Source organism: Botryllus schlosseri, chromosome 4 (assembly GCF_051294905.1).
Source record: "Botryllus schlosseri isolate E-star chromosome 4, Bs_hap1, whole genome shotgun sequence".
Taxonomy (NCBI): domain Eukaryota; kingdom Metazoa; phylum Chordata; class Ascidiacea; order Stolidobranchia; family Styelidae; genus Botryllus; species Botryllus schlosseri.
Genome location: NC_137239.1, coordinates 12,872,678 through 12,899,034, shown reverse-complemented (window position 1 = coordinate 12,899,034; position 26,357 = coordinate 12,872,678). Strand labels below are relative to the sequence as shown.

The window sequence follows — 26,357 nt, the reverse complement described above, 5'->3', positions numbered from 1 at the left end:
CATCCCGCGAATGGATCCCGATGTGGTACTATAACATTTTTGATAATAATGACTCAAGGATTTTTAATCAACAGTACTGGAATTTTTTGGTAATGCTAGAGTTGCCAAATGATTAGTTGCGCGTTTTTGTTAAGCGTTTGATTTCAAGTTAATAAAGACAATAACTGTGTAATGCACATACTTGTGATTCTTGATTCTTGTAGAGTTATAGTTGGTATTGATTCTATAAGTGTGAAAACAGTGGCGCGGAATGTGCGAATAATTCGATGCGGCTGAAAGTCGGCGTCAGTAATATTCGGGTTACGGTCGAATCAAAAGATTTCTCAAAATAATTAGAATTGTACCGAATTAACACATTCAGATACGAATCAACTTGAGTTGTGTAGTAAGTTTCATTTCAAGTTGACAAATTGACACATTGATTGAATATTCTCATAATTCTTAGCGTGCAACTAAAGTCAGCCACTGTTCGAAATGTCAAAACATATAGCGACCACCAGAAAGTGTCAAATTGTTGGTTTTCGAATCACCGTCTGCGACGGCTCTGTGACAAACTAATTACCGAAATATTACCTTGTGAGCGATCGGTATGTCTTTAACACCAAGTCACTAAATGGTTATACCCGAGACATTATCTTGTTAGCGATCGCGGGATTTGCAATCTATTTTACACTTTTTTAGGTGTTAATTTACGAGTGCGGTTATTTGTTTGTCGCTTTTCGTGTCGTTGCTGAATACTGAATACTCCTGTATGTAATAGTACTTACCGAATTAGTGGAATAATCGATACGATAGTGTGCGCTCCGAATTTCCAGAACGGACGTATTTAGTGGGTCACACAAAACCGCCAACATCTGGTTTTCAAAATCGCGCAATGCACTGCGGATTAGTGAATTTCCTGTTTAGTGATGCCTATACCCAAAAGTATGATATGCGAGAGATGTCTATACCTAAAAGTACGAATCACGACCGCACCCATAAGAACACATGGTGAATCGCCAACACAACCTATACGCGAAAGCACGACATGCGAAAGTACGACGTGCGAGAGATGTCTATACCCGAAAGGGCGATATGCCGACGCACACATAAGAACACATGGCGAATCACCAGAGATCGCGTAAGAATACAAGACAGGCACATCATCGCCGCGGTCTATATCCACAACGTTAGTTCACTACCAAACAATCCATGGCAGGTCATCGCCGCAGCCTATACCCACAACGTTAGTCAAATCATCTCTACCTGAAAGGTCACCATGTCACCGCACCTATACCTGAAAAGGTAACCATGCCACCACGAGTTTTCACGGCACCGTACCGCCGCACGTATACCCGAAAAGGTAACCATGCCACCACGAGTTTTCACGACGCCGTGCCGCCGCACGTATACCCGAAAAGGTAACCATGCGACCCCCGCCATAAGACGCAATGGCGACTCACCACCCCCGCCATAAGACATAAGGGTCACCATGCCACCCCCGGTTTCTCGGCACCATGCCACCCCGCCCATAAGAGCCCCTGCCACATCACGAGCGATCTACTACACTACTAGGGGCGAAAACATCGTTCGAGGAGCGTGCGCGATAGATTGCGATTTGGAGGGATCTAAACATTCAAAACAGTAATCTGGTCAAGTTTGATGGCTTGCATCTCTATTGGGTGTACACTTTCTATATCTAATTGAACGAATGATAGATTCGATTTGACAAAGAAGCAGATGCCACCGCCATGGATGTCACGGTCTCTCCTAACGAGGGTATAGTCTTTGATTTTGGAATGTACTTTTTAACCAAATAAGTTTCCTGCAGTGCGAGTAGATCAGGTTTTGTATCAAGTCTTTCTATGAAATATTTCAATTCCGAGATTTTTCTATAAATGCTCCTACAATTCCATTGTAGTATTTTTAATTTGCCTTTGAAGGCGAAGCTTGTGTGAGGTCCATTGCAATAGAAGACGCGTCGGTAGTTTGTGGTGAATTTTATCCGGCGTACGTCCTGTGTCGGCCGGCGCTTGAGCTGGCTTCTTGTCGATTGGCGGTATTTAGTTGCCATCCGGGAAATCCTATTCCAAGTTCCTTCTGTGCGGTCTCCGATATGACCCTTTCAACGTCAATTTCCTGTCCTTCGGTGATCGATTTTATTGTACTTTTCAATACGCCTGCGATAAAGCTGAACAGCGCCGATGTTGATAAGGTTATGCTATCATTCGATGGCAATAATGGATGGTTTGTGGAGATGACTTGTCGACTGATTGGAGCTGATCTTACAGCGACGTTACGATGCTGCTGGTGAAGTACCTGGTTTGAGGTTTGGTCACTGCTGTCTTTTTGCAATGGTGGGAATTCGTTCTGAGATAAAACATTTGGGATTTGTCTCTGTTCTTGTTCGATTCCTCTGGCCTTCCAGTAGTTGACATCGGAGTTCGCCATAATAGCGTGGATTCGAGTTTCCTGTCGATACCTATCACAACCCGCGTAGCCGGCTGAATGAGGTTGGCCACAGTTAACACAATTGGCTTGGTTCGTGCAGTTCTTGTATTCATGATTATTACCGCATTTAGTGCACCGTGCTGAGCTACGGCAATGCTTTGCCTTATGGCCGAATCGACTGCAATTGTAACAACGCAAGGGTGGTGGGTTGTATATCCTGGTCTTGAACCGCAAAAAGCCTATATGTACGACAGTGGGAAGCATGTTCGCTGAGAAACATAGAAGAACCGACCTGCTTGGAATGACTCCTTCCTTTGACCGGTATGGCAACCTTTTGACATATGTAACGTTGTCATTCGATAGTGCATGTCGTATTTCTTCTTCACTAAGATCCATTGGAACGTCGGAGATGACTCCGCGCGTTTCCGGTGGTTTGGTTTTGTAAAGCTCCACTTTTACCTCAATCTTATTTTCTTTTGTCCCCAGATCATTACATGATAATAGTTTGGCCACCTGTCCGCTGTTTGCACATTTTACGCAGAGATCTCCTGATGGAAGAACACGTATCTCGGTGTAGGAACCTCCTAATATCTTGATCAGATTCCTGTTGATGACTAAAGGATTTTGACGACGGATTGGCTTTTTGATACCCGTTATAACTACAGAATGCTCATTGAATCGACTTAATCCATGAGAAGCTGACTCCTTTGGCGCAGGTTCATCAGTAGAATTTTCGGCGGGGCGTTTTACCGCCCCTCTTCCTTGTGACATTTATAACACGCTTTCACAAGTCACCTTATACCGTAGTCGCGTGTTTCCGAATGGTTGTTGTTGTTGGTATTGAGTTTGTGGTGCTCGGCAGCTATGGCCTTGTGCACCAGGTCTATTAGTTATTATGTATTCATTATTCCATTATATCTCTCTTCCGGACAACAAAACGAATTCTATTACCGAGGAGATCGTGGCGGGATGGGTCAGTATGTTACCTAGCAAGAAAGGCACGCCGTGTTCCCGGGCAATGCCTTCCAGGTATTCCCGTTCGCGTGAATATTTTGGGCAATGAATGAGGAAATGTTCAACCGTTTCTTGTCGTTGACAAGTACGACAAAGCCCATCTTCGTGGCTTCCAATTCGAAGTAGGTGCATGGTTGGCAAGTCGGCAATGCCCTGTTTGTAGACGTACGAGGATTGACGACTGGATTCGTGACGATAGTGGGAAAACTGGGATTTCGTTGTGCTGTGAGAAAATCCCCTTGAATTGGGAATCGTCCGTATGCTCCCTGAACTTTTCAAACCATTTCTCACGACAGTGTTTGGAGACTCGAACTTTGGCTTCCTTCAGCGACAAAGGGGTGGCTAGGATCTCGACGTCGGGGGAACTTGCAGCATGCTTGGCCAGTTTGTCCGGCCGTTCGTTGTATCCGACGTCTTGATGTCCTGGTATCCACACTATGTGTGACAAATCTCTGCAGATAGTGATGATATTAGCGACCATATTGTTGCCGAGACTTTTATTTCCGATGGCCTGCAATGCACTCAGACTATCGGTGAAGATTGCTATTTTGCATGGAGGATAGCAGGTTTGGTACGCCCAAGTGAGGCTTTTGTAGATCGCGATTAGCTCTGCAGAAAAAACGGAAAAAACGGACAGTAAGCAATCAAGGCCCATACTAAATGAGAAATTGTAGTCGTGAACATGAAACCCAGCACCACAGCGGCGATTATTTTTTGAGCCATCAGTGAATATTTTGATGAACCCCTGGTAGTTGTCCGATATGTGACGATTGCACACCTGCGAAACAGCCGCAGGATGACCTATTGAAGGTACAACCGCGGTTAGGGCGAGGTCAATATCAAAGGGGTGTGTTTCACACCATGGGGGGATGGGGAGTTGTTTCGATCGCTGAATTGACGGTTCAGCCGGCAGTATCCCACTTGTCAGCATGTTGAAGGTATTGAAACGATTCGAGTCGGGAAAAATTTCATGCCAGCTATGGCTGATGATTTGCTGACAAGGATGAGCATCATTGGACAAAATAGTGCATCTCAATTTCAGGCACGACTGGAGATGTCTGAGCTCTACAGGTGGTTCTCCGCAGAAGTGCTGTAGAGCATACGTTGGAGTACTACGCATCGCACCACAGCAAATTCGTAACGCAGCATTCTGAACTCCTTGAATAGCGTTGAGGTTATATCTGGGTGAAAAAAGGTATGATTCGTACCCATATTCGATTATAGATCGTATGAGAGATCTATAAAGGGCCAGGAGGCAATCTTTCGATGCTCCCTACGAGGTACCTGCCAAGGCGCAGAGTAGATTCAGTCTCTTAGAGCATTTTCCCACCACCATCTTCGTATGTGACCTGTAATTTAGTTTAGAATCGAATATAATGCCGAGATACCTGTATTCCTTCTGTACAGGTATGGCTGAGCCGTTGAATACAAGATTGATACTTGGGATTTTTCTGCGTCGCGTGAATAATACAGCTGCCGATTTATTGGAATTCATTTTGAACCCCCATTGTTCACACCACGAGGAGATCTGGTCCAGCGAAGATTGAATTTTCTGAAGGGTTTCAGCAATGATTAGGCCTGATTCCCAGATACACACGTCGTCAGCGTACAAGTTCATACTAGTTATGACGTTTTGCGGGAGATCATTTATCATGAGCGAAAACAAAACCGGACTCAATACACTTCCCTGAGGTAGGCCTATACCGTTTTCGAGTTCGAATGTGTCCGACAGCGTTGTACCGATTCTGACTTGAAATTTGCGGTCAGTGAGGAAAGACCGAATCCAATTGACGACGTTACCCTCGAGCCCGATGTTTCGGAGCTTATAAATTAAGGCGTCGCGCCAGACCAAATCGTAGGCCTTTTCAAAGTCTATAAATATTGCCACAACAGATCTTTTGGTCCAGAGCGATTTATATATGTCATCGTGCAGAAGCGCAATGCAGTCTGTTGTTGATCTGCCAGGTCGGAAACCACTTTGGTTTGGATGTAGGATATTGTTGTTATTTAGCCACCAGTTCAACCTATTCAGAATCATCCCTTCCATGATTTTACACAAATTGCTGGTGAGAGAAATTGGTCGGTAAGAGGATGCGATGTCACGGGGTTTTCCGTTCTTTAGGATTGGGACAACAATTGAATGCTTCCATTGCTCTGGGCAGCAACCACTGGTCCAGGAGTCGTTGAATGCGTCCAGTAGCATCGCCTTGCAGTTTGTGTTTAGGTTTGACACCATTGCCAGGCAAATCTTATCGAGCCCAGGTGCAGTATTTTTTCTGGGTTTCAGTACTGCCCGTAGTTCATTCATGCTGAATGGAGCATTGATACCGTGATTTGGTGAGCTCGATGTTGCATTCGCTCTAGATAATTCAGAATCGAGAGTTGCTCTCTTTAGCAAGTGATTGGTGTCGAGATTGGTATTACTGCTGACCTTCGCAAAGCATGTTGGCAGCTCGTTGGCTATTTCGAAGTCGTCTGTTAGCGGTCCGCGGGGCGATGTCACAGATTGGATCTCACTCCAAGTTTTGGAACCAGACATTGACCGAATAACTCTCCACACATTTGATAATTTTTAGGTGTTCCAAAGTCCACTACAGAATGTTTGCCAATGCGACCGCTTTGCCAATAATACAGTCTTTCGTGCAAAGGCGCGACTGCGTCTGAACTGGATAATGTCCCGTTCGCAGAAAGAGCCTTTCATTTTAAGGAATGCAGCTCGTTTGAGACGGATTGCCCTGGAGCACTCTTCAGTCCACCATGGCACGCTGTTCTTCGTAAACGGTTCCGTCATTGGAATGATCTCCTCTGCTGTTTTTATAATAGCTTCTGTGGCTGAGTAGATGGTAATTCGTCCATTCGTCTGGGGAGAATTTTCGAAATGAATCTGAGATAACTGTTTGAATTTATTCCAGTTTGCTCTTCGCAAAGCCAATGAAGTGTGGTGTCTTTGCGGGGCAGTTAATATGACATCGAGGACGCTTATAACAACGAAGTGGTCACTACCATGGAGTCTATCTGTCACTGATGTTGTTATTTTGTGTGCCAGTTCCTTAGAAGTTATTGTCAGGTCAAGCAGAGATGTTGAACCTGGGTTAGGACGAGACGTATTTAGGCGCGTCGGGGATGTCGTGTTAGCAACAACAAGCTCGGATTCCTCAATCAAGTAATGGAGATGCCCACCGCATTCATTCATGGATGAGCTCCCCCAAAGGGGGTGGTGTGCATTGAAGTCCCCCAAGAAGATACTCCGCGAGCCACATCACTCGGCAGAAAAGCAGCGCTGCATGAGAGAGCGAGTGATTTTCTTGTTGGGGGGGGGGGGGGGGGGGGGGGGATATATAAATTGCATATCTTAATGTCGTCGATGATTCTTGCTTGAGCCTCAATTGGGTGAATATTTTCGATGTCAATTTCTAAATATCGTCGCCAGTTCTTCACGAAAATACAAACACCACCACCATGGATGTTGCGATCTTTCCTCAGCAAAGAGTAATTGGGAATTCTCGGGGAATACTTAGGAATCAGATGAGTCTCTTGTAAGGCTATTATATCAGGTTTCGTTGGTAAATTTTCATTATAGTGTTCAAAGTCATCTATTTTTCTATATATCCCTCTGCAGTTCCATTGAATCAGAGTGAAAAGGATTTGGGTTGGGAGTTGCTTTGTGGCGTTTGTCTTTGGCATTGCAGGAGTGGATCCTGGCGAGGTTGACAATGTTATCGGCGAGAATCAGCAGGTCGTTCATCGCCTGCTGAGCTCAATGTACTCGGGTGTTGGTTGGAACTAATCTCGTCTTCCTGGAAGGAATTGGCGCCCATTTCGTTGCTTGGGCGATTCGGCGAGAGATCCAAGACCTCATCGCGGTGCTCATTGACGGAAGGAGTGTTTATATTTATTCCGAGTGTGCTTTCAGCAGATTTGGCTATGATCGAATGAATTTGCGGATTTCCGCCATCAGAGATTGAAGCAAGAGTATTCGTGATGACATCGGCTATGAAGGTGAAGAAATTGTTCAAAGGTATTGTGATATTTCTATCCGTTGTGAGGGATGGCGCGGACGGAGTGGTGGCACATGTACCTGGAAATGGTGACGGAAATGTAGGTGCTATGTCTCTAGCGTTGGTGTAGTTTCGTGCAGGTGGAGTCAGCGTAGGAAAATCAGTTTCTGACGTCAAGTTAGGTGCTTGTATTTGATTTTGTAAGGGTTTCCGAATGGTAAATCCTCCTTGCTTACTAATTGAAGCAGAGTCCGTACGATGCTCGTTCAGCTGACAGAAGTCGCCGATCGAAAGCTCCTACTCAACTAATTACCCGCTCGAAGAAGCACGTCCGTTCGCTACGGCGTTTACTCGCAACTGTGGTCTGAAGAATGAAAAACTTATCTTTTTATGGAATTATCACAAGTAGTGCGACCAATATTCAAAGTGAAATATACATGATTACGCCGCACACGACAATCATTCTTGTTGGGTTTTAAGGGGTATTTATTGTTTTGGTTAAACACACACAACATTGGGGCGTATCGCCTTTATAAGGTCATTGGGCCCCACACACAGTAATTTCAGTAATTGTCAGTGTCTTTTTTGTCATTGTAAGGGTTAATAATATTTTATTATAAAACTAACTTAAATTGAATCCCGCCAAAGCTTAATTTTGTGAAATTCATTTATTATGGGATCATGAATTACAGAGAAAGGTGGTCGTAAACTTGAATGCATCGCTACCACAAATTCCACTAAAATTCTGGATGGGTCAACGTAATTATGATTGACGTACCATTTGCGGTGGTGTTTCCAAACAGGCGCTGAGTTGCATTCAGACATGCAATATCTATAAATAGCAATTGAGACACTGTTACAATGTCATGCAAATGATAGATGCTCACGTTAAATTGCTGTATCTCCGCATGACGATATGTAACTGCAATTGCCGCTAGAATATACATCAATTGTTGCCCACTAAACAAATCTCTTTGTAGTCCTTAGTGTGGTGCAGTGAAACAAGAATTAGAAAAAGGTCACCAACCCCGCGCATCGTTACTTACCGAATAAAATGTCGGCGCCTCCGCGAGAAATAATATGCTTACACTATTCCTGAAAACGAGGGACCCAATAAAATAATTAGGCGACCCAAGTTTGTGTCGCGATCCGTGTGTTAATGGGAGCCGCTGGCCTAAGATATCTTATACGTTGACCTTTTCACTTTACCGTTAGATACTAACAGAAATGCTTGTGAATGAAGTAAAAAATATGTTCGGAGAACTCGGTTGAAAGTATTAATTTCATAATCCTTTTTCATTCCAATATAACTTTGCAATATGGTTATTCTAATCTAAAGTGACAAACTCGAAAAATCGTATCTGCAGTCAGTAAACAGTCGGATTACCATGTGACCTTCTTTTTCATGAAATCAAAAATGTCCTCTGAGGACACTTAAATATCCTCCATTCTCCCTTCTTTACAGCTTTGGCAGCTATATGTTAATGGACATGGGGAACTGAATATCGGCATAAAGGACTCGAAATACGTAATGCGGACGTTTTTGCGAGTCATTCGGGAATCGAGCCCGAGTGATGACCTTTTTAGTTAACACCACAGAAGTATCGGTAAAAAGTGTAAAAATTGGGTAGTTCGGGAGTCGAATGGAAGTGATGACCTTTCATTAGTCAACACCACAAGATTTTCAGTAAATACTTCAAAATCAGCTGTTTTCAATTTCGGTAAACCAACTATTAAGATTTGACAAATGTGTCCTCATTTTCCGATTCCAAAATATGGCAATTGGCAGCTGGGTAGCCAGAGGCTTGCAAGTGAATGAAATATGTGTAAATCACGACCGGACTCATCAGGAGTATACGCGAAACCTACAATAGGCTATACTGCTCAAATGTTGTGATTTCAGATAAATATTTCTCAAATCCTAAATTTTCTACGTGGCACGTCAGTTATTCGCTATATATGCAAAAGTACAACTTAAATCATGACATGGTGCTTTTGCCATCTTGCATTGTGTCTATAACTCATAATTATGACAAATTATGCTTACTCATCGCCAAGTACAACAGAAATTTTATTCAAATATTTATAATGTGAATATATTCGTGCCAGGCGTGACCAGCAACAATGGTAAATCACATTTTCACGATGTGTGCGGGATGTCAATCTACGAGGTCGGCATACTGTCAATCGGACAATTTCGCATCGACAACATGACCTACTTGAAACGACATTGACTACTCCTATGGAGTCCTGCGGCCCGCGGCGTCATCCAAAACCAGAACTTTAGCCCGTGAGTACATTTAAGGAACCTGCAGTGAACTGAGTGTACACTGTACAATGACGGCCTAATCCTGATTTGTCATCAAACTTCTATTATTACAGACAATTTAGTAAAGCGGATCTGCGCCGTCCACATCAAGCCCGACGGACACTGACGGGACTACAAAACGCATCGCCAGACCTCGCAACGCAGCGTCGGCGACTGAATTGATCAACCCGCCAACGAAGTTGATATAGCTCATCTTTGTTGCGAGTTACGGGTCCAGTCACAGTAGCAGAGAAGCATGCGCTATCGTTTCGACGGGGCTAATGCAACATTTCATAATATTGTATTAAAATGTATTGCCAACTAATAATACGATTTATTAAACCAAAAACATTATTAGCAAAAGATTTGTCAATATTGTACGGATGTCAGGGCATGTCACTTACGCAGTCCCGGCGTAATTAGATCACGTGATCACGGGTTGCGTAAGCGAGGGTGATAACGCGACGCTCACACATCGATCACGCGTGGTCTGCTCGTTACTATACCTGTAGGTTGGGGGAAGCGGTATTAGGGTTCGGTTGGAGGGGGAGCCTTAACCCTAACCCTAACCAATGCTAATATCACCCATATTGAGTAGGGTAACCCTAACCCACCTCCAACCCTAACCCTAGCTCTAATATATCCCTCCCGCAACCCTAACATCCCTCACATCCAACCTTAATATCCCCCTCCCCCAACCCTAATATCTCCCCTCCCCCAACTCTAATATCCCCTTCCAACCCCAAAATTCATCACCCCCACCCTAATCTTCGTATACCTTAACCCCAACTTGAACCCTAACCCACCTCCATCCCTAACCCTAACATTCCCCTCCTCCAACCCTAATATCTCTCCTCCCCAACCATAATATCCCCACTCTCAACCCTAATATCCATCACCCCCAACCCTAATCTTGGGATACCTTAACCCCAACTTTGACCGTAACCCACCTCCAACCCTAATGCCCCCTTACCCCCCCCCCGCCTAATACCCCCACCTATAGTTACAATAACGAGCAGACCATGCGCGTTGGTAAATACATTTTAACACAAAATTTTCCGTGGGCCGAATTGACCAAGGGCCGAATTTATTGAGGGCGAATTTACCGAGGGCCGAATTTACGCGGCCGAATTTACCGAGGGACGAATTTACTGGCAGCCGTGTCTACTATTCGACACCTTCCCGTATGCATTCTTATTATTTTGGGTAAGGTATTGTGCATCTGCGACTTGTAATAATAAACTGATATCTCCAATCTGAAAGGATCCTAATGGTGGCGTTATTTTTAAACTGACCAAATCCTGAAGAATCAGTAACAAATTGCCGTATAAATATTATTTCGTGGCAGATCGACAAATTCCCTAGTCCGACTGCGCTTCTGTTTCTTTCAAATAGCATCCAGCTCCGATCCTATACTACGGCCATTTCGGAAAAAATATAATCATGCTCATTGCGGATACGGTAAAATATAAAAAAAAGTCATTAAAGCAATTATATCCACATCGCATCTGGTCAAATCCTGCATACTGCTTCCTAGACCAATGGTTCCCAACCGAGGGGGTCGTGGCCCCAATGATCTCGTTCGCGGAGACGAAAATGAAATACCAATTGCTCTCACACAAATGACAATTGAGCGGGCGCTATCGGCGGTACATTTCTGAAACTTCTACTATTTTATTCAAAATATAGAAACAAGTCAACCTCTGACTGATGCGATTCAGCCAACTAAAATGTCTGAGATCAGTCGAAGCGTGATTTCAAAGCGATTTTTACTATAAGATTAGTGTCTGGTCATACATAAGAGATTACATTGTCGGGTGCATAAAAGACAATAGGACGGTTTTAGGTCAATAAATAATTACTCTAATTATAATATAATACCGTAAGTAATACTATGTCGGTATATTCTCATCTACATAATTAAATCTTTGTCGACTGTCATCGACTCTGTTGGGTAATATCGAAACTGAACAACCCGAAAGTCAATGAAACATCGCGTCCACCCAATATATGACTAATTTCTAAGACTGAATACTTAGCTATTCCTTTACGTTATATTTTCGAAAGGACGATTTAGGAAACAGATAAGCAGTGAATAGCTTACTCACCATTCGCTGTCGTCATGTTGATGTCGTTAAGGCTTTCGGTAATTCGTATGAGCTCTAAACAATGAGTCGAAATCGAGATGTCAAGACACGCATTATGATTATGCAACCCCATAGTTAGATGCTCGATCAAGAGTTGTCATAGAAACGGTTAACAGCGTTTCATAATAAATTCACCCAGGCCTGGATTTATTGGGATACTGCTGCCTACATAATAATTATTCTCACGCTCCTGTGGTATACCCTGATGAATAATATTCTACACCCAAAACTACAAAGTAAATGAGATATATGTAAATTGGTAAGGCAAGTTTGCTCCGAATATCCAGCTTTCCGTTTGTGAATATTTAGTGACTCTATGATGTGAGCTTGCCCGCAATCCAGGGATATCTTTAGATATCCCTGTCGTAATCACACAACATCAAGAGCGAAATACACGACATGTAGTCAACCATCAGTGAGATTGATATCGTTGTCTGATGTAAGGAATCTAGCAGGCGTACGGGGTCAATTTTAACTCCATGTGTTTACTGTATCACAAAAATTAAACCCTTGCGATGCGGGTGTTGGCTACTGTTGTATAACTTGTTAATGGGGTCATATCGGTAGCAAGTATAGAAGCCCGTTTCACGCGCTGCTCAATATCAACGTAGCAATACTCAGACGCCGAATACATGGTCTAGACTAGTGGTTCCCAACCTTTTTAGACTCATCGCCCCCTTTTAAAGCTCAACGCCGATCATCGCCGCCCAGATTTTGTGAACCGAAAAGTCGGCATACAATCTGTAATCTTCGGCAAGTTGACAAAAAAGCTCAACTTTTCGGCTAGTTGTCGAATTTTACTTACACTTTTGCAACTAAATTTCCGTGGGTTAACCGACTTGCCTCCAAAATAGCCGTTTTAACGAGTCATCGCCCCTCTATCGCCCCTTCGCTATTTTCGCCCCCCTATCGCCCCCTTCGTCGTTTTCGCCCCCCTAGGCTGCCAAATCGCCCCTCTATCGCCCACCCCCTAGGCTGCCAAATCGCCCACGTTGAGAACCACTAGTTTAGACCGTAAATGCGTAAGCTTATATTCCCTCGCAAGTCCTCGTCGAAATTGTTGGCCAAGCGATGGAAGATATTGAATTTATGGGGTTAATATATTTTTTGATTGGATAGTTGATACATTTAGCAATGTTTAAAACGTCAATATGTACTTCAGCATATTGGTATTGTGTGACCCGAGTCGTCGCTAAGGATCGGGTACATTAATATATAGGTTATCACTGGGGCCATTTTTATATTACCTTAAAAAATGAATAATATGACTTTATTTCTTGGAGAATATGACTTTATATAACCCTGTGAAATCATGTATTTTACCTGCGAAAAACGTCACTAACGGAACCAAAGTGTAAAACATATACGCAACATATCAAAATACTCATCCATTTTCATTTTAAACCACTGTTGTAGTAGCCTACAGCATCATGTAGTGTGGAATGTTGGAGTCTTTGAAGTTACGATTTAGACGTAAAATGAATTTAGTATAAGGAAAATGAGCGCTCCACATACGCCTATGTGGGTTGACACTTCTGCAGTTTTGCATAAAGCGCTGGTGAAATGTCTTGTCTTTGTAGCTTCATAATTTGTGTCACATCGCTTTTGTCCAATCGCTTCCTAATGTAATTTCTGAGCTCCAGTAAATATTTTCCGAAATCAAGGGCATTTAGATCAGCATGGGCCTCTTTGATGGTGTGCGTACACTTTCACATTTTGAGTATTGAAATATTCTTATAGTGGAGGCCTATTCCTGTTATCTGACTAGTCAACTTCGGATCGTTGACTGAATTTTTGACGTTCTTTACAACAACGCCTTCACCTTCCTATGCATTGACTTCAACTAACATGTGGAGGTCTCTCGACGGCATCATATTGAGCAGCATTTAACGAGTAACTGCCTTACTTTCTTAGTGCATAATTGCTTCACAGCCTAAATTGGTATTTTTATTCAAAGTATACAACGATATGATTTTATAACACAAAAATATGGCATAACTTAAAAAGCTGTTGTATGACCTAACCTAGAAAAATAACTTTATATGACTTTACAACTTTCTTAACATACCTCATAGGGATGCGGTGTTTGCGTTCAAATTGATTTCACGACTTACTAATGCACAGAAAAAAATATGACTTTAATGACTTCAAATGGCCCTAGAAATATAGGGTTAGAATTAGCAATATGACGTCACGTGACGTCATGAGGTTCACGTTCGCGTTCACACAGAACCTTTCGAAAGCGTTCGCTTTCGCACGAACCTGAACCTTTCAGAGGTTCACAGTTTTCACATGTTTTCGCAGCTGACGGAAGTTTGTCTACTTACATTATTAGGGATTGTATATATTCGATGACAGTGCGAGGGGTAAGCGAAATCAGATGAAAGCTTTACATTATGTCATTCATCTTATATTAGAATCATAAATAACATCGAAATGTCGTGGCATAATTGAATAAACTAGGGCTATAAATCCATGCACTTCTTCGAAATCTCGTTGTGCCAGAATTTCATACGTAGGCTATGCTATACCGTACATATTATTCGTAGTGATGCTTTGAAAGTGGCGCAGATGTGCATTCAGGCTTGCAATATCCTTGAATTATACTCCGAACACGGTTACAAGGCCATGCAAATGATAAATGCTCAAGCTCATAGTAAACTGCGAGATTCGTGCAGAGCCTTTGGTTAATGACCAATTACAAATTACCATGGATAATAATATGTCGGAATACGATCGTTTCCATAATTATTTCGTCGCCGACTGTGATCGACCCTGGTGGATAATATCGCAAATGAACAACCCAAAGGTGAATAAAATATATAGCAACATCAGAAGATATGACGCATTTTTAAGACTGAATAATTAGCTATGAATGGCGTACTTACTATTTGCTGTTCTAATGGTGATGTAGTTTAGGCTTTCGTTTATTCGTGAGAACCCTGAACAAAGAGAGGATATCAAGAAATCGAATACACCCATTGTGATTATGCTTCCTCTTTGGAATACAGTAGTTGTATAGCCTACATGTAGTAGGAGTAGCTGATCGATCGAGTGTGATCATGGAATATATAACAGATTTTCATTATATTTTAACATCAGCAATACTTTATCGTGATGCTGGTACCTACATCATTATTCCTCTTACTCTTTGATTGGTAATATTCGAAACTAACAACTTCATACTTGGTGAAATATAAGTAAATGGGTAAAAGGGCATAATATATTGATATTGAAATAAACCTCATTATTTTCGGATTTTCAAGTATCCTAATTGTGAGCCAAAATTTTATGGTTGATTTTTATTCGTGAAATAATTTTGAGCCGTCGTCAGGCCGTAAAAATTCCGGACATTTTAGCATAGCACTCCAATTCCGGACGTATGACCCTAGTCTATAGTTACATTATTAGATGATTTATATATTCTAAGACCGATCAAAGCTTTACAATTTGTAAATCATATGATGCTCGAATCATAAATAACATCGAAATGTATAGTGGCATAATTGAAAAAACAAGGGCCACAAATCCACGCACTTCTTTGAAAGCTCTTTGTGCCAGAATTTGGTACGTATGGTAATGCATACATCCATATGGGAAGCGAGTGGAACAGTTCGTTAAACACTGCAGTCACGACACCAATGGTTGCTGGTTCGAGTCTCGGCTCTGCCATGTTTCTATGTGTCGGAGGTTTATCTGGGCTCCTCATCGCCGATCCCGCTGTAAATACAGCGGCTCGAAAAGCCCAGAAAAAGAGAGAGCCGAACTCTGGAAAGATGGCAGCTAAAGACCAGAAAAACGAAGCAAGAACGCAAAAGACCTTGTGTTAATGCAATTCATGTGGTGGGCGCAAATAACCATATAGGCGATAAGTGCCAATGTTGTGAATAAAAACAAAACAAACAAACATACATCCTATTCGTGGTGATGCTTTTAAAGTGGCGATGATGTACATCCAGGCTTACAATATCTATGAATTACAACCCGAACCCGGCTATAAGGTCATGAAAATATTGGATGCTCATACTAATTTGCGAGATTTGTGCACGAACTTTGGTAACTAATCTGTTGCAAATTACCGCGAGCAATAATATCTCGGAATACTCTCGTTTCCATAATTATTTCTTCGCCTACTGTGATTGACTCTGAAGGGTAATATCGCAACCGCGCACCGAAGATCTGACTTCGAAGATCGACTATTTAAAAATTGAATTAATCCTAATTATATTTCGATTTAAAATGTCATAATTGTGTCGTACCACCCACACACTGATGCTACATTTGACTGATATGAAACATTGCTCTAATCAGAAGAGGACCATGAATGCAATGTAACTGGTGAATGCGTGTAACTGTGTCATTGGTTTTTGATTTAGCTTATGGTTAGGTAGTTTGAGCTAAGCTCAAGTGGAGTAATAGAAAGCATTAAGTACCAAAATTTCCAAAATATCCATGCGCTACATGATACCATTGGCCGACATATCTAGATGCTGATCGATCGATTGTGATTATGGAATATGTAAGAGATTTTCATAATCAATTAATGTACACAAGACATTATCGTGATACTGATGTATATATAATTATTCCTCCTTGCCTGTGATTGGTAATATTCGAAACTAATTATTCCAAAGTGGATGATAAATATGTAAATTGGTAGTGTAGAATATTATATTCGTATTGAGATAAATCCCAATATTTCTGGCTGACACTCGTCAGGTGTAATCGTCATTAACTAGTAGAGAATTCGAAAGAAATGTTATTTATTTCTATTTGAATATACTACTCAATTGTATGTTGAATTTCTGTACCTTCACGAAGCATATTGAAATGTTCGGCAGATATTCAAGGTGAATATTGATATGATTGCGTGGTACAGGGCAGTTACACCGTTCTAGTTACCTTATCTTTGCGTTATTTATTGTTGAATATAGAACTAACGTAAATAGAAATTTCACCAAAGCCTTATGATGTGTTATGCATTTATTGGTGGAATCATAACGTACGTGGGTACGATAATTATAGACGCTCATGATAGATTGGTGCATTGTGCATGAGCCAATGAACTCTGTTAAATTGGCACTACGCTCTAAATGTAATGTGCTCTCAAATCAAAGATAAACGTATAATATAATTTTGACAGCTGTGACTTTCTTCAGAAAAGCCACTGTAGACGGAATGAAGGTAAGCGATTTTAATGACTTGCACTAGCAGCTGCTATGTAGCCTATCTATCCGCTTTTGGGAACACTCCTTTCGTTTCATATACCTTTTGTCACGCATTTCATCACTATTTTCGACACAACCTCCGTTCCAGTCCCGTTTCTTTAGTAATTACGGAGGGGATATGTGATGCGTTACTGAATTCGCTTCCAATCGACGCAACAGCACGGGCTGTTATTGCAATTTACAACGTAAATATATTAATTTATTCGATATACCGGCCGAAGAAGTAGTGGCAAGTCCCACCGTCTCCTTAATAGTCGGTACCGGTGATGATGAGACTTAGCAATTAAATTGAATATTTAACTATCACTGTACATAAAAGATGTTCATCAACTAAGGTTATTGAACAGCTTCTTTGAGGTACAGAACTTGAATGTGCAATTGAATAGTATATTCACATTAAAATGAACCCAAATATTTTTTGACTGACACTTATCAAGGGTAATCGTCAGCAACTAGCCTATAGTAATGACTAGAAAAGAACATCGTATATCAACAATCGTATCACAAGATATGACGTCACCAGCATAAAATTTCGAATACGATAGCGTTCAATGTTCTATTTTTAGATAGTACACAAACTTTTTTTGTGGACACAAAACCTTGGCACCATTGGCTGGTGTATTTTGATAAAGGTCTACTCAAAGGCACGCAAATGAAATTGTAAACGGCAGAATTTGTGACTTTTCATTACTTTGCATCAAGCTGGAGCGGGTGGGTGAACGGCTCACGCTCGACTCACCCGCTCAAGCTTGGTGCTCAGCAATCAATGACCATAAATTCTGGCATTGGCAAACATCTGTTAGATAATCCGGCTTGTGAGAAAATAAAATTATCGAGACGACAGATTTCATATCGTTGGAAGGGGCCATTCATACTTTCATTTGTATACCATGGAGTCGACGTTTATTAAAATACACCAGCCAAGGCTGTGTCAAGAAAAAGAATTTGTGTGCCTTCTAAAAATAGTACATTGAACGCTCTCAATCTAGTGTGCTCTCAAATCAAAGATTAACGTGTGGTACAATTTTGGCAGCTGTGACTTTCTTCTGAAAAGTCACCGTAGACGCAATGACGCTGAACGATTTTAATGATTTGTACTAGCAGCAGCTATATATATATATATATATATATTAGGGGTCTTCGAAAATAACTTTTTTTCTCAAATTGTACTGACTACTTGATAAAATTGTTAGGTTACCTAATTTAAGCTTACACATCACATTTGGTTCAATTCCAGCCAGTAGCCGCATTGCTACAGGAGAACAAAGTTTGCATTTATTATATAAAAATAAATTACCAAAGATTTCAAAATTTTCATTTCACCCCATTAAAGTGTTAGGTAGCCTATGGAAACGATTTTCACAAAATTTGGCTCAATTCCAACCAGTGGAAGCGAACTACTGCCATCGAAAAATTTGGATTTGAATAAAAGAGCATTTACGGTGGACACACCTATATTAAATAATTAGGGAATTGGTCACCGTAAATACTATTACATTGATAATCCAAATTTTTCGACGGCAATGATTCCGCTTTCACTGGTTGGAATTGGACCAAATTTGGTGAACATCGTTTCTATGAACAACCTTACACTTTCACGGAGTGAACAGAAAATTTTGAAATTTTTGGTAATTTATTTTTATATAATAAATACAAACTTTGTTCTCCTGTAGCAATGCGGCTACTGGCTGGAATTGAACCAAATTTGGTGTGTAGACTTAAATTATGTAACCCAACAATTTTGCCAAATAGCCTGTACAATTTGAAAAATAAATCATTTTTGAAGACCCCTAATATATAGATATGTGCTTTCGTGATCACTCGTTTGGCTTTATATACCTTTGCGAAATTTCTGTCGCGCAATTCTCCAATGTTGCAGTTTTCGACACAACCTACGTTCTAGTCCCTTTTCTTTGGCAAATAGGAGGGGGGATATGTGATGCGTCACTAAATTCGGTTTCATTTGATGCAACAACACGGACTCTTATTGAGACTTACAACTTATATATTATAATTAAATCAATATACCGGCCGCAGAAGTAGTCGCAAGCCGTACCATCCCATTAATAGTCGATGCCATTGATGATGAGACTTGGGGTGGCTTGCACGCATGCCGATAGTTTAAATAGCCGATAATTTAATCAGCGAGCTAGATCACATGGTGGGTGTGTTGTACAGATGCTGTTTCCTCAGTGAGTTACCTTATCGCGGATTACTAACGTTGGCATCACGCTCGGTGTAGGATCATACTATGTCGCCACTAGGACATCGGGTTTTGGGGATATGAAGTATATAAGGACCGCGTTACCCCTAGGACATCATGTCTGGGCTATGTTCGGAGTGTGTTGCCACTCGAACATCATGTCTGAGATATGATTGGTTTGTGGTACCAGTCGGATATCATGTTTGGAGTGTGTTCGGACTATGTTCTCACTCGGACATCATGTCTGGGGTATGTTCGGATATTATGACAATGGGCATCATGTCTGGGTTGTGTTCGGACTACGTTACCACTGTGATCAAACTATGTTGCCACTCGGACATCATGTATCGAGTATGTTCAGACTGTCGTGCCAGTCGGACATCATGTCGGGTACATGTTCGGACTGTCTTGCCCATTTGACACCATGTTTGTGATGTGTTCGGACTGATCTGTAAGGCATGTTGATGCTTCGGAGAGCCATTTAACTTTCTTAGATACCCCGCTCGGCGGTTCAAATTTTGCCGATTAAAATTCTCCAATACTTGGTTAATCGCCATCTGTGCAACGGAAGCATGTCGATAAGTTACGTTTAATCTGAGATCAAGGATTGTTCGGCATATGTGCAATCGACCCTTAGCGATAAAATTGAATATTCAACCGTCACTGCACAGATGATAAAAGACGGCCATCAACTCAGGTTATTGAATGAATTTCCCCAAATATATTCACGTGAAATGTCAAAGTTTTGGTACGTTTCAAGTATCCTCAAGTAACCCTTCTCTGATAGTCGACCTGAGCTTGGCTCAAACGCAATGGAGCACAATGGGACACTCAATTCATGGGCCTTATACGATTCAAAATAGGCACTTCTTTGCCAGATGGCAAATTTGTCTCTGAGAGTTGATTGACGTAGCGCAAAACGACTACCGCAGTGATTTCATTTAGATTTTAGATAGTATAGAGAACGTCGGGTTTCGATGTATCTTAGATTTAGTTTGAAAAAACATCCATCTTCAGCAACTTACCATTCCCTGTGATGTTTTCAAAGTCACGATGATGTTCATTCATATCTGCAATCTCTGAATGTCAATTGGATCACATTTATGAGTTATATTAGACGTTGTTTACCGCGCTGAATTCCTATCCTAATTCATTGTTATTCGAAACCGATTGAGATCATATTGATGAAACGATCGCCTCATGCATGCAGTTGAACTTCGTTACGAATATTAATAGATACACTGATATAAATGATCGAGACCCCTAGTGATATTTATCATATTTATTGTTACCATCGCCGAAGTCATTTGTAGTAATGTTCTGAGTTACGTAAAGAACAGTCTGAGCAACACCATCAAGTCATTTTGGTGCTGACTGCAAGGATTCCCAAGCGTTTGTCTTCATTGTTCACAGGTATAGCAGGATTATATGGGCATTAGGACGTGAAATTTTTAACTATCAACAGGGGGAGCGTGTCGAAACCGCTGTTCTAAATGCTTCTTATTTTGCCGTTACAACTTGATAAGGTACACACGAAAGTATTCGATGTAATAAATTCACCTGAAATAAATGTACTTCTGAAAGAAATGTTTAATTATTCCTATGCGACACAATTTCAAAATACCGATTTAGCAATTCCATTTGTATTGATTGGTTTACTTACTATTCTCCGTGCTCATGTTGATGAGGTTTAGGCTTTCGTTGATTCGTAAAAACCCTGAACAATAAGAGGAACTCAAGATATCGAATTTGCCCATTGTGATTATGCTTCCTCATGAGAATACAATAATTGCGTATGGCGTACATATCTAGTATTGCTGATCGATCGAGTTTGAATATGGATTATGTAAGAGATTTTCGTATTAAATTAACGTACGCAAGACTTTATAGTGATGCTGATGCATATATATTTATTTCACCGTACATGTGATTGCTAATATTCGAAACTAATAATGCAAAGTAAATTAAATATATGTAAATTGTTATTATCGAATAATATATTCGTATTGAAATACAGTCGATTAGTTCTGGATGACTCTCGCAAGCCTTAATCGTCAGCAACTAGTAGTAGAGAATCCGAGATAAATTTAGGGTCTATTTCTATTTGAATACACTATTCAATTGTATTTTAAAATTCGGTAATTCCAAGAAGCATCTTTAAAGTTTCGGCAAATATTCAAGGTAAAATATTGATATGATTGCGTGGTACACGGCAGTTACGCCATTCCAGTTACATGTCTTGGCGTTATTTATTTTTGAGTATAGAACTAACGTGAATAGAAATTTCACCAAAGCTTTATGTTATGTTATTCATTTTTGGAGGCATGATATAGAACAGTGGTTCTCAACCGCCGGTCCGCGGACCGGTGCCGGTCCGTGACGACATTCCTGCCGGTCCGCCAGGTATATTACAATTCTGTACCTTAAATTCTTGTCCATTGATAAAATAAATGAAACATCAAATTTTAAACTGATGCAGAACTTTGTAAGGTAAAATTAAGGCTGGTAACATGTTCGTCTTCATTTAAAGTTCAGGACAGGTCATTTGACAACATGAAAACGACAAATACAGAACAGGTACGAGCTGACTCATCGCTGAACGGCGCAGTTTGCGCGATCATTCGTTTTCGATTCATTCATTTTGTGCAGGACCGTAACTGAGGCACCCCAAACCGCCCAATTGAAGAGAGACTGAACTTGAAAAGAGCGCAAAATCATTTTGCAAATTAACATATTTCATAGCGTATTCATATGAAACTTTCCCGACATCTGTCAATTTCTTTTCGCGCTTTGCGCGATTTAGTAACACTAAATGTCTTGTTTATTAGGTGTCCTACTCCCAGAAATACGCATGATCTATAGAAATAGGCATTTCGGCGTCAGCCATTACCGCGCCACGACGTACCAACACATAATGAAGTTCAGGCTATCATGGGACTCTGTAAGGTGTGCTAAAATTTCGGCAGCGAGAAAACCGATTCGTTCGTGAATGATCAAAAATTTTCGCTATTGACGCGATGAAGCTACAGAAACTCTCTGCTTACACTGAGCAGAATGAATGTGCTGACAAGCACAGGTGAAACATCCACTACGCTGTAGGGTCTGGGGTCGAAGCGCCCTGAAGTTAGTCTTGTCGTCCTGTTGGGGCCCAAGACCAACGTTTTGGGGGTGGGCTGACGAAGTGCTTTTACGGCACGGATTGGCGGATGGTCGGTAGTTGCTGTATGGTGTTTTCTCGCGGCACGCATTGTATTCGTAGTTGCCAGAATAGCCTATGCCTCCGGTGGCAGTGAGCCATAAGCAAGGTAGCACGACAAGGTGCTAGGTTCGACTCCGAAACGCTTCTTCTCTCGATATTGTCAAAGAGAAAAATATATTCGAGTTGGCGTGGTCGGTTAAACACACGGCATTCGGCGCAACGACTCTCGGCGGTAGCACGTTTATCTGGACAAGGCAATGTCACCTCGACTCAGCAGACTGACTACCATAACATCATATAAATGCCATCATGAAGATAATTAATTACAATCAAAACCAGCTAAATGTCACTAGCTAGCACCATATAATAGCAAAAATCTGTTGCATACTCTAAATTTCAGCTTCATTTCAATTTTGAAAGTTAACCGGTCCGCCAGGACATTTTTTAAAATTTCACCGGTCCGCGAGGTGAAAAAGGTTGAGAACCACTGATATAGAGCATACACGCTCACGACAGATTGGCGCATTGTGCACGGGCCTATAAACTCTGATAAATTGCCACTGCGCTCTAAATGTAATGTGCTGTCAAATCAGATATAAACGTATGATATAATTTTGGAAGTTGTGACTTTCTTCAGAAAAGCCACCATAGACGGAATGAGGCTAAACGATTACAATGACTTTTACTGGCAGCAGCTATGTATCTATGTACTTTCGGGATCTCTCGTTTCACTTCATATAGCCTTGCGAAATTTCTGTAACGCATTTCCCCACTATTGCAGTTTTCTACACAGCCAACGTTCTAGTCATGGTTCTTCAGTAATAAGGAGGGGAATATGTGATGCGTCACTAAATTGGCTTCCACATGATGCAACAGCACAGACTGTTATTGCAACTTACAACGTTATTCATTTATTCAATATACCGAACAAAGAAATAGTTGCAAGCTTCACCATCTCATTAATTGTCGATACCGGTGATGATGAGACTTATTGATGAAATTGAATAATCAACCGTCACTCGACATAAAAGATATTCATCAAATAAGTGAATGAATTTTCTCAAATATATTTACGTGCAAAGCCTGCGTTTTGATAAGTTTAAAGTATCGTTTACCCCTTCTCTTTCGGTCGACTTGAGTTTGGCTCAAACGCACTTTGGCCCAGTTAGGCACTCAATTCATGCGCCTTATTCGATTCAAAAATGGCACTTCTTGGCCCGATGCCAGATTTTTCTCTGAGAGCCGACGGTGAAAAAAACATCTTGCGCAATGATTTCATTTATAACTTAGATAGTGAACGTTGGGTTTCGTTGTATAATAGATTTAGTTTTAAACATAGATCCATCTTCAACAACTTACCATTTCCTGTCATGCTTTTAAAGTCACGGAGATGTTCATTCACATTTGCAATCTCTGAATGTCAATTGGATCACGTTTATGAGCTATAACACAAAGGAACAAAAAATTTTTTCTTGAAAAATCATGGTATGTGAGATCGATTTAGGGGTATGTCAGGGGCGATGAGTCCGTAAATGGCATTACTTTCCCCAAATTGGTTCTCTTTTTGAGATACTGATTCTTCTTCTATATGCCATGAAAAGTAGTATGTTTCTGGGTAATTTTGGTTTACTCACGCTTGAAGAGGTGAATACGTGCTTAGATTAGTTTTTATCATCTCCTATGTAGTACTAACATGTGCGGTGTAGTGCACTTATAAAGCAATAGTTTGAATGGTTTACTTACTACTGTCTGTGCGCATGTTGATGTGGTTTAGGCTTTCGTTGATTCGTAAGAAACCTGAACAATAAGAGGAACTCGAGAAATCCAAAACGCCCATTGTGATTATGCTTCCTCATTGGAAGACAATAATTGTAAAGCGTACACATCTAGTAGAGCTGATCGATCGAGTGTGATTATTGAATATGTAAGAGATTCTCATAGTAAATTAGCGTACGCAAGACTTTATCGTGATGCTGATGCATATATAATTATTACACCGTACCTGTGATTGGTAATATTCGAAACTAACAATGCAAAGCGAATTATATATATGTAAATTGGTATTATCGAATACTATATTCATATTGAAATACACCCGATTATTTCTGAATAATTTTCGTCAGCTGTAATCGTCATCCGCTAGTACAGGATTCGGAATAAATTTTGAGCGCCTCCAAGGTTCGGCAAATATTCAAAATGAAATATTGATATGATTGAGTGGTACAGGGAAGTTATGCCATTTCAGTCTTGACGTTATTTATATGTGATTATGAAACTAACGTGAATAGAAATTCGACCAAAGCCTTCTGTTGTGTTTTTCATTTTTGCTGGCATCATGTTGTACGTGGTTATGATAATAAGCGCTCATGATAGATTGGTGGAATGTGCGCGAGCCAATAAACTCTGTTAAATTTGCAATGCGCTTCAAATGTATAATGTGCTTTCAAATCAGAGATAAACGTGTGATATAATTTTGAAAGCTGTGACTTTCTCCAGAAAAGCCACCTTAGACGGAATGAAGCTAAACGATTTGAATGACTTTATAGCACCAGCTATATATCGATGTGCTTTCGAGATCACTCGTTTGGCTTCATATACCTTTGCGAAATTTCGTTTAGGCTTTTCTTCACTGTTACAGTTTTCTACACAACCTGTGTTCTAGTCCTGTTTTTCTAGTAATTGGGGGCTGAATATGTGATGCGTCACTGTATTCGCTTCCACTTGATGTAACAGCACGTACTCTTGCTGCAGCTTACAACGTATATATAATAAATAGAAATAGTCACCAAAGGAATAGTTGCAAGCCTCACCATCTTAATAATGGTCGATACCGGTGACGATGAAACTTATCGATAAAATCGAATATTCAACCGTCAATGCATATTAAAGATGTTCATCAACTAAGGTTATGGAATGAATTTTATCAAATTTATTCATGTGCAAAGTCAGCATTTTGGTAAGTTTCAATGTCGCTTGCCCCTTCACTTATAGCTGACTTCAGCTTGGCTCAAACACGCTGACGTACCCAATGGCACACTCAATTAATGGGTATTATGCGATTCTAAAATGCAACGTCTTTGCAAGATGCCAAATTTGTCTCGGAGGGACGAAGGTTGCACGTCCCTAAATAGATGATCAACGTAGCGTTAAACATCGACCGCAATGATTTCATTTATAACTTAGATCTTGAACGTCGGGGTTCGCTGTATCTTAGATTTGGTTTGAAAAATAGATCCATCTTCAACAACTTACCATTTGCTGTCATGTTTTCAAAGTGACGGAGATGTTCATTCATATCTGCAATCTCTAAATGTCAATTGGATCACGTTTATGAGCTATAATGAAAGTTGTTTACCTCGCCGAATTTCATGGTTTTCCTAAACCAATGGGGATCCTAGTGATGAAACGACCGATACATGCATGCAGTTAAACCGCGTTATGAATATCAATAGATAGGCCTACACCAATATTAATGTTCGAGACTATCCGTGATATTTATGAAATTCGTTGTTACTATCGCCGTCAAGGCATCATCAAGGCATTTTTCTGGTGACTGCAAGGATTCACAAGCGTTTGTCTTCATTGTTCACAGGTATAGCAGGATTATATGGGCATTAGGACGTGAAATTTTTAACTATCAACAGGGGGAGCGTGTCGAAAAAAGTTTGAGTACCGCTGTTCTAAATGCTTCTTATTTTGCCGTTACAACTTGATAAGGTACACATGAAAGTATTCGATGTAATAAATTCACCTGAAATAAATGTACTTCTGAAAGAAATGTTTAATTATTCCTATGCGACACAATTTCAAAATACCGATTTAGCAATTCC

The 26,357-nt window shown here is 40.8% G+C and overlaps 1 protein-coding gene and 1 long non-coding RNA gene across 6 annotated transcripts in view; one reads left to right on the top strand and one right to left on the bottom strand.

The window, feature by feature from the left end:
• Window positions 1-26,357, bottom strand: part of LOC145438137 (uncharacterized) — a 175,630-nt gene that overhangs the window by 72,789 nt on the left and 76,484 nt on the right. For 3 of the 5 annotated variants that reach the window (XM_080315510.1, XM_080315513.1, XM_080315512.1), the window contains 8 exons: window positions 25,780-25,833; window positions 24,271-24,324; window positions 23,887-23,940; window positions 20,992-21,045; window positions 20,354-20,407; window positions 14,786-14,839; window positions 11,859-11,912; window positions 8,221-8,274 (listed from right to left, as the gene is read on the bottom strand). In XM_080315510.1, coding sequence (XP_080171636.1) covers window positions 8,221-8,274; window positions 11,859-11,912; window positions 14,786-14,839; window positions 20,354-20,407; window positions 20,992-21,045; window positions 23,887-23,940; window positions 24,271-24,324; window positions 25,780-25,833 — 432 coding nt within the window. The remainder of the gene's footprint in view (window positions 1-8,220; window positions 8,275-11,858; window positions 11,913-14,785; window positions 14,840-20,353; window positions 20,408-20,991; window positions 21,046-23,886; window positions 23,941-24,270; window positions 24,325-25,779; window positions 25,834-26,357) is intronic. The other 2 variants (XM_080315511.1, XM_080315514.1) reach the window with 2 other exon arrangements.
• LOC145438166 (uncharacterized) overlaps window positions 1-26,357 on the top strand; it is a 357,286-nt gene that overhangs the window by 262,591 nt on the left and 68,338 nt on the right. The window lies entirely within an intron of this gene.